The sequence below is a fragment of the Bos indicus genome, chromosome X (assembly GCF_029378745.1).
Source record: "Bos indicus isolate NIAB-ARS_2022 breed Sahiwal x Tharparkar chromosome X, NIAB-ARS_B.indTharparkar_mat_pri_1.0, whole genome shotgun sequence".
NCBI lineage: Eukaryota > Metazoa > Chordata > Mammalia > Artiodactyla > Bovidae > Bos > Bos indicus.
In genome coordinates, this window is record NC_091789.1 from 58,595,957 (window position 1) to 58,604,866 (window position 8,910).

General features: G+C 40.6%; 1 protein-coding gene across 1 annotated transcript; it reads right to left on the reverse strand.

Moving 5' to 3' along the window:
- Nucleotides 1-2,503: 2,503 nt before the first annotated feature.
- Nucleotides 2,504-7,996, reverse strand: SERPINA7 (serpin family A member 7). The gene is made up of 5 exons (XM_070785200.1): nt 7,933-7,996; nt 5,473-6,105; nt 4,161-4,434; nt 3,311-3,458; nt 2,504-2,780 (listed from the first exon to the last, which is right to left on the reverse strand). Exons 1-5 carry the CDS (start codon nt 7,982-7,984, stop codon nt 2,583-2,585), a joined length of 1,305 nt encoding a protein of 434 aa, XP_070641301.1. The 5' UTR covers nt 7,985-7,996; the 3' UTR covers nt 2,504-2,582.
- Nucleotides 7,997-8,910: the final 914 nt, after the last annotated feature.

Sequence of the window (8,910 nt, forward strand, 5' to 3'; positions counted from 1 at the left end):
CACAATCCAGTTCAAATGAGATGGAAAAAGAATGAAAGAGGTACCCGACTTATTGTAAAGCCCTGACCAGTAAACATCACACCACACCTATACTCATATTCCATTGATGAGAACTTAGTCTCATGGGCACCCTTAATTGTAAGAAAGGCTAAGAAATGTAATATATTAGGGAAGACTTGTGTCTATGATTCTATTACAATGGAGAAAGGAAAACAGAGTTAATTAACTTCATGCAATCTATGCCACTACTCTTTTGTACCTTGTCCCCCTGCAAGTTTTCTCCCTTTTGTTCTAAGAGTTTAATCATAGATTTTTATTGGGTTTTTCTGTGTGGAGAGATTTGTTTTCTCCTTTCTGCTCCATTTTTAATAATGTGTATTTCTTTTTCTTATCTTGCTGTATTCACTGGGATCTCCAGGGTAATGTTTAATAGGAACAATAATAAAGTATTTGCCTTTTTTCCCGATTTAGTAAAAATTCTGCTGTGAACTTTTACTGCTAAATGATATATTGGTATAGGTATTTTATGATTAACCCTTATGAAATTAAGGAATTTATATTTTAGTCTTGGTTTGCTAGAATAAACTGAGATTTATAAGGTAAATAGTGACCATCCTTCATGATCCAGTTGAGACTTATTCTCTAATAAGATACATGAACTGCTAGAAAGATAGTGTCTTCATAATTCCCAACTTACAACTGGAGAAACTGATATTTCTCTCAAAACAATTTCTGATTGAACTAATTTGGGGAGGTTTAGAGAGGGAAATGTATGGCATTTACTCAGGTCTCTGGAGGTAGGGCCTGAGCTAGAAAAGCATATCTGCAAATCAGGAGACCCACACTATAATCTTGGCTCTGGCCTTAAGTTACTGGCTAATGTTGACCAACAAGAATAACAATTAATATTTATAAGGCTTTTTATCAAACATCTGGGCTTCCCAGTTGGTGCTAGTGGTAAAGAACCCACCTGCCAATGCAGAAGATGTAAGAGACTCAGGTTCAATTCCTGGGTCAGGAAGATCCCCTGGAGGAGGGCATGGCAACCCACTCCAGTATTCTTGCCTGGAGAATTCCATGGACAGTCCATGGAGTCACAAACAGTCAGACACGACTGAGCAGCCAACATTTTCCTTATCAGATGTCTGGCTCTGTGATGAGAACATTACATGCATTATAGCAGGAATGTTCACAAAATCCTGATGACATGGATATCATTAGTGCTCCCATTTTAAAGATGAGGAAAACAAAGTGAAGGGTTTAAGTACCTTGTTCAAGATCACAAAACAATATAAACAGCAAATCCAGAATTGTAATTAACCTCAGTGAAACCAAACTGCATGTTAGCAATGATTTTTCTGTCCTATAAATCACCTTTCCTGTCTGGACTTCCAACTTATTATCCATAAAACCAAAATGTAAGCTATACCAGGAGTAAGCAAACCTTCATCCAAATTGTCTAGTAAAACACTAGAATGCTTATGGGCTATATACTTTTCTAAACATATATATTTATTTCAACCTGAAAGTGCAATATTTGCAAAGGCACTTATGCACTTGTCATTATTTCCCTGTCACTGAAGAATTGCACCTTAGAGCTAGAATTTCACATAGTACATCATTGACAGTCACTGTACTATTTGTGTGTACTGAATTCTAATCCTGGGGCTTTGAATGCATATTGTCTGAGATGAAGTCTAGTTTAGTAGATGGGGGTAGAAGAACATGAACAGACAAGGGGAAGTTGCTGAAGCATCTGAGAACAGGGAGGTATCAAACTTCAGTAAAACTAACCAGGAGATTTATACTTAAGCAAGTGGGACAGGGGTACAACTTTTAGAAAGGGGTCTGATTAGAATACAGAAAAGGAAGGGCTATGAGTTATAATATAAATGAATCACTTTCCTTCTCCCCTCCCAGCTTATAAATTAGCAATAAGAAAACATTTTTTAGGGGCAAGGTGGGCTTGTACAGTGAAGTTCATCTTTGTCTCTCTTGCTTTTTTGTACCATGCTTGTTAGGTTACAAAAGCTACATCCCTACCAGTAGCTCTCAGTCGGTGACTCAGCCCTGTAGTGAAAACATCTTTTTACAAGCCACCAGTGGCAGTCTGGCAAGAACGCAGAGAACAGTTTTGATTAGGTGGGAAGAAGGAGGTTGAAAAGTTCATATATAATCCACTGCGTTTATGCTGCTTAATATTCGTTGTACTTTTTATTGGAATCATGGGGTATGAGGACTTGACCTTCATTTCAACTATTTGCCAAGAGGGCAGAAGACAGGGCATTTGTCAGCCCAGTAAAATTCCTTGGAGCTGACTAATTGGGATGGGAGTGGATGTTCTGACAAAGAGGAACACATTGACATGGGGCCTTCCTGTGCTTTGGATACTGAGCCACTCACTGACTATCTGAACACACGAGTGGCCTCTTTCACACCCGGTGTAGTTCAGCTAGGGTCCAACCTCCACCCCTGCACAAAGGAAAGCATGTCCAAGCCCATATCGGTCGCATCAGGCTATACTATTTATTCATTTCTCATTGCAATAAGCACATGAAATTAGCCAATAGCCTCTTTCCCAACTACACTTCCGTTGGGTCCACAACTTTCCCTAGAAAGAGAATACTCCTAGTGTTTTTCTCCAATATCAACAACAGGAAAGATCTATCAAATTGGATGATAGGATGAAGAAGAGTTGTCTCAGGCTGATTCAGGAATCTGACTTCAGGAACGGCTTCAGTTCCCTTTTCACCAATGTAAAACATAGCCTTGTGGGCAACCTGTTGGGGGAGAACAAACACTGCTGATCCCCTGAAGAAACAGGAAATGACTTTGAAAAGTTTAGAAGTAGGGAAGTAGAAGAAAGGATGGGACTACCCCTTCACTATACTGTGTTGATGGTGCTTGAATACGAAAGACACTAGTCTAAGTGTAGTTAATGAATCTCTGCTGACTTTAGAACTTGCTGTCAAGGGACAACCTTTTATTCATGGCTTTCTGACTAGAAGTCATTTATTAAGCTTTCTCCTGCCCCTGCCACCTCCTCAAGAACTGTATTCCATCAGAGTCAATTCTAATGATTAAGTTCTTCCATCAGAATCATTTTAGAACATGAAAGTCGAGGATGGAAGTAAATGTTACAATGACTTGTTTTGGGGGTAATGAGAATGGCCCTGGAGTAAATCTGGCCTAGGAAGAGTTATTCTGCCTCTATAGGCTTCAGAATCATCACCAATAAAATGAGAGATCTGAATTAACTGCTTGTCAATGGCCCTTACATCTCATATATTAAAGGACTCTATCAACTTACATTGGAAACTTTAAGACCATTGTCCTTTGTGAGTCCAGAAAAATCAGCATTGTCAGCAAAAGCATCCTGGATGCCCATCTTCAGAAGGATGTCTCCAAGGTCATATGTGGCAGAAATGGAAAACTTTGGAACAAATAAGTCAACCCACCTGTGGGGAAAGGAAGAGGGAACATATGGCTATTAAAACACCAAGCTCATGATTCCCTCCCTTTCTGTCTCCTTGGTATGGTCTTGGATTCTGCTCCTTCCCTAGGTATTGATAACCACTACTATGCAGGTAACACGTGATACCAAAACCTTAGAAGTTATCCTAGAAGGAATGCTCTCTGGTTCAGCCCATTTGGGACTGCGGCAATGGAAGTTGGAAGATGTGACCCACTTATAATAAAAAACAAACATCTCTAGGGATATTCACAGAAGTTAGGATGTCAAAGGCATGAATGTCAATTCGTAGTACCAGGGGAATTTCATGGATTTCCATCTAACACTTCTAGTGCAGTATGGAACAACTATCAATATCTTACCCATCCCCCAAGCTCCAGCTGGACTCTGGGAAAGCATTTTACTAGCTGGCTGACTTTGTATAGTTCATTTCATTTTTCTAGTCCCAACTTCTTCATTTGAAAAATTCTTATAATATTATCTCCTTTGCAGGTTTATTGATGAGTTTAGATGAAATAATGTATGTAAAGTACCCAGCAAAGGGATTGGCAAAGAGGATCTCCTCACTATACTTTAGTGGTCATCACACAGCTCTTAAGTGATTCAGAGTGTTTCTCCTGCCTCTGGGTTTCTTCTGAACTTAGCCTTATGCCCACCCTCCACTTTTCACATCATCTAAGATGTTTACCCCTTCCGCAGTAAGCGGTTCCACTTCTTCAGTGTTTTAGATGACATGGCCCCTTCCACCCACTCCATCTGACCCTCCTTGGGAAGGACAAAGAGTGCCAGAGCATTCTTGCTGTAGTCCATTTGCAGCACTGTGCAGTTCAGCTCTGTATCCACCAGGTGATAGTATTGTTCCATCTGGTGCATCATGGGCACTTGCACTGTTGTGGTCTTGTCCACTAAGAAGCTGGAACCCTCTTCTGTCTTGGATGGATCAAAAGGATTTGCCCACTGGGCTTAAAATACAAAGAGGAGAGAGTTTGTTTTAAACTTGTATTAGCGCCAATGTGAAGCTCTCCATCAGTCATCTAATCTAGTAATGAATACCACCACAGAGGTAGGTAACTTCTGTCAACCAGTTTTAAAAATGAGTAACTGAGAATCAGGGAGAGATAGTGGTCTCCCAGGTAGCTGGTGGCAGAGCCAGGAGTCACACCCAGGGCTGTTGTACTCCATGTTCAACAGATGTTCCGTCTGTGTTCAAAATCACTATACTTACACTAAACCCATCAGAGCCACAGTTTCCTCTTCCGTAAAAAGGTATAAGCACATCCAACACACAGGATGAAATGAGACAACAGATCTGTTCTGCCGTTTTATCCGTCTACAAGTGTGTGATTTGTGGCCAAGAATCGTTCTCTCTTCCACCAAACATGGCTGACATGTGCTGTAGAACCAGGAGAAATCATTTGGGCACAGCACCTTCAGAAAAGAGTCACATGATTCTTGTTGTTACAAGAACCAGCTTTAGAATCAGACAAACCTGGGTGGGAATACCAGCTCTGAAATTTATTAACTGTGAAGATTAGATGAGACAATGTGTGTCAACCACACATGTAGCATGGAGCTTGGTATATAGTGGGTACATAGTACGTGATAGAAGTCTTCAAGTAACATGCCCAAGAATGAACAGCAAGTGAGGGTCACAATAAGGTTTAAACCTAATTCTGTTTACCTGCCAAGTGCAAGCTTGTCTCACCTCACCAAATCTTCTGGAAATCATCCTTTAGCTAAATGTGAGCTGGGTGTTCAAACCATTGTAACTCCTCATCTCTCTGAATGTTGCCTCTCCCTAGAGATTTCCTTGTTTCATCCACAGAGCTATGTGTCCCTCCGGGAATATCCAAAATTACACACATCTGTATCCAATGGAACAGGTCTCCGTGGTACGAGAGACACCCGCTAATGCCAGTGAGAAGATACCATGAGCTCCCTCCAGTGCCCCATCAAATTACTGGAACATTGAACTAGAAATTGACATCTTAGAACCTTACCTTTAAAGCAAAGATAGTTCACCAGGACCGTGATGGTGTTCGGTTTGAGGTCTTGGATTAGGCCCACAATTTTCCCTTTGGTTTGCTTCTCCACATGACTATTGATCTCCTGCTGGGCTGCAGAAACATTGGAGAAGTCGGTAGAAAAGACTTCAGTCTCATAGAGGTTCTTGACATCATCCAAGAACTTTTCCAGCGGTTTCAGCTGCTTCCCAATGAAAAGGGCATTTCCCATCTGTAATTCCAGCTCCTTCTTTGGAAAATTCAGTGAACAGATCAGGTGCTGGAAGCCCTGCTGGATCTCTGCCACTGGGGTGTCTGTAAGGTTGAACCCCAAGCCTTCCAGGATTTGAGTTTGGGTGCTGGAGCAGGCCCCAAGGGAGAGCATGGCCAATCCTGCAGAGATGCTCACAGGGGAAAAGAAGATGTTCTGATCTGGAATCTCCACAGTGAACCTCCGGTACAGGTTGAATGCAAAGTCAGCATTGATAGATGACATCTTATAGAGAGTGGCATTTTGTTGGGGGGAAAGGCAGGAGGTTATTTTGCCTTCACAGCTGTTAGGTGGTGCACAATGAAGCCCAAGTATCAAGAGAACCAGAGAGAACAGTGGCATTTTGGAAGGAAGGTAATCTATAAGAGATGAGGTGAGAAAACCATTGGGGAATCTTAGCTGGATGAAAACTCTGAATCAGAAACATGTAATAATCACGCATCGTGATTAGTAAAACAGTAGAAAATATTTAATGGTGTGCTCACCAAGGCCTATGGGGACGCTTTTCTCTCCTGAGAAACTAATGACACATCTAATAGGAACAGGAAATAGGTTCCTGGGGCCACAGAAATAGTGGCAAGGATTGTCATTCAGATGTAATAGTGACATATGAAAATTCTGGGAGTAAACTGAATTTATGGAAATTGAATTATTTTTTATTTGAACTAGAGGCAACCTTTTGGAGTGAAAAGAATCTTAAGATAACATTAGCCCTCTTCTGCTTACATTATTTTTTATATTAATATATAAGAATTTTAGATTTTTTAAAAAAATATAAATTTATTTATTTTAATTGGAGGTTAATTATTTTACAATATTGTATTGGTTTTGCCATACATCAACATGAACCCGCCACAGGTATAGATTTTTTTTTTTATTTTGGCATTTTTCTTAAGATAAAATCTATGAGAGGTGAGATGAGAGAAAGCTTGTACTTTTCTTTGAATAAAAGACTAAAGGAGGGATTTCCATCGTGGTTCACTAGTTCAAACTCCGCCCTTCCACTGCAAGGGGCACAGATTTGATCGCTGACAAGGGAACTAATATCCTGCTTGCCATGCTGTGTGGCCAGAAAAAAAAAGGGGAGAAATAATTTTCACAAGAAAAATATGTTTAGTTAGAATGGAAGGGTGGTAGTTTATGGAGCCATGTACATGATCATGAGCTGAAATTAATACATTCATGCAACATATGGAAAGTATAGGAATATTTCTAAATAACAGGAAAATGAAAGTGTAAATTTTTGCATTTGAGATCTCTGTCACCATCAGTATAATACAGAGTCATTTCTAAGTTGCAAGACATCTAAACACTATCATTCTTATATTCATTCACGTTATATTTTTAATTATCAGAGCAGCAATCAGAAAATATGATGTAAGATTCTCTGAGCCTGAAAGAGTACAAGACAGAAGAGTATGGGTGTCAGCTGTGAAATCCAATGACCATGGACAGGAGTGATATGAAGAAAGAAATAGTCCTCTATTTTCTTCCTAAGTGATCTTATCCACTTCCAGGAACTAAACTGCCATAGCACAAAACTACATACTGTATTACAGTGTTCTTTTATATTCTCAGTCATTTGTCCAGCTGCCTACTGCATGTATCCACTAGAATGTTCCACACATACCTCAGTTTCAATTTGGAAATCTGTTTCCTAATGTAAACACATCATCTCCTTGACCCTCAAGGCTGCTTCTTCATCTTCATTCCATATCACTATCTACTGAGGCTCCCATGCCAGAAACCTGGGCGTCATCTTAGGGGTTTCTTCATTCTTCATCCCCTACATCTAATGACTTATGATGCTCTATGAGTGGTACCTTCTAAATACCTCTCAAAACTGTTCCTTTCTCTCCCTTTCTGCTGCCACTGCCTCAGTTTATGGACTAAATTACCACTGTGCCACCTGGGAAGCCTAAACTCTTTCACCATCTCCTAGAAAGTCACATAGCCTTCAATCTCTCCCAATCCAACACCCTGCTTCTATCCCTCTGTCCAATATCCATGTTGTCACCGAAGTCCTTTTTCTAAAAAAGTCACAGAGGCTAGTAGGGGGTCAATTATCAGAGGATCACACTTAGACCTTGGCCTCTAGAATTAACAATCCGAAGCTCATGATTATTTGGAATTCTGACTTGCTGACAGAAATGCTCAAAGTTCCAAAAGAGGAAAAAAGTACTTACAGCACATGCCCAAGAAGCCACTTGCATATCTCAGAAAGCAAAATCTTTCCATTTTTATAATGTTCCCTCCTCTATTGCAAAAGTAGAGTGTTCTTAGTTACTCATTAACACCAGGCATTAGCCCTGGGATGATAGTTTCAAAGCTGATGTACAGAACCAAGGCCAAAAAGAACAAAGTGAAAAATGATAAGAATGGAACTTTGAATGATTGCTTTGCTGTCACATCTTTCAACTATAACAAGAGAGGAAAAGGATGGTCAGAGTTGGTAGGGTCTGAGTTTGTGTCTTTTCAGCAGGCAGAATGAGGACCAGAGGCAAAATTGCCAAGAGGCAGCAGGACAGACCGTTTTCCCTATCACGGCTGGGATCAGCAGCATTTTAAAGGAAAGGTACACACAGGCTGAGACTGGGTGAACCTCTTTAATGGGTGCTATAGAAATTATTTACACATTGGCTTGGAGGAGATCGTGTCAAAAGTAGCTTCCAACTCCAGATTTCTGATGCTGGACACATCTATGTCTGCTCAGGGAAAAATCAGTCCTGTCCTCAGGTCACTAAAATCTCCTGTTCCATCCCTTGGGCCACAGGACCCTAAAAAGGATGCAGAAGGAGCCAAGGAGAATGGAATCAAAGGTTTCATTGTTCAATATGCACTATGTACTGAAATGTGTGCTGCAAAGAAGCAAAGGGAGCTAAGAGCACTGGACTCACTCAGCAGACCTGAGTTCAACCTAGCCTCTGCCAATTTCTAGATCTAGTGGTAGAAGTAGTATTAGCAGTAGTCATAGTAGCAGCAGCAGCAACTCCAGAGTATTTAGCATGTGCAGGGTGTGATGTGAAGCATCTAATTTCAGACACTGGCTGCTTCAGGACTACATTAAGGATGTGTATATGTTAAGATTGGGGTGATTGTTGGGGGAATGGGAGTTAGTTTGAGATAAGCTTAGATCACAGTCTATGGTGGGACTTGAAAGCCAA

What these genes read in the sequence shown, in the direction of transcription:
- SERPINA7 (XM_070785200.1), bottom strand. Translation starts at nt 7,984, where the DNA reads ATGGAAAGATTTTGCTTTCTGAGATATGCAAGTGGCTTCTTGGGCATG. An exon ending in AACCGCTTACTGCGGAAGGG is followed by an intron (nt 3,459 to 4,160) that starts GTAAACATCTTA and finishes CTTTCCCCACAG; the next exon opens with GTGGGTTGACTTATTTGTTC. An exon ending in ATGGTCTTAAAGTTTCCAAT is followed by an intron (nt 2,781 to 3,310) that starts GTAAGTTGATAG and finishes CTCCCCCAACAG; the next exon opens with GTTGCCCACAAGGCTATGTT.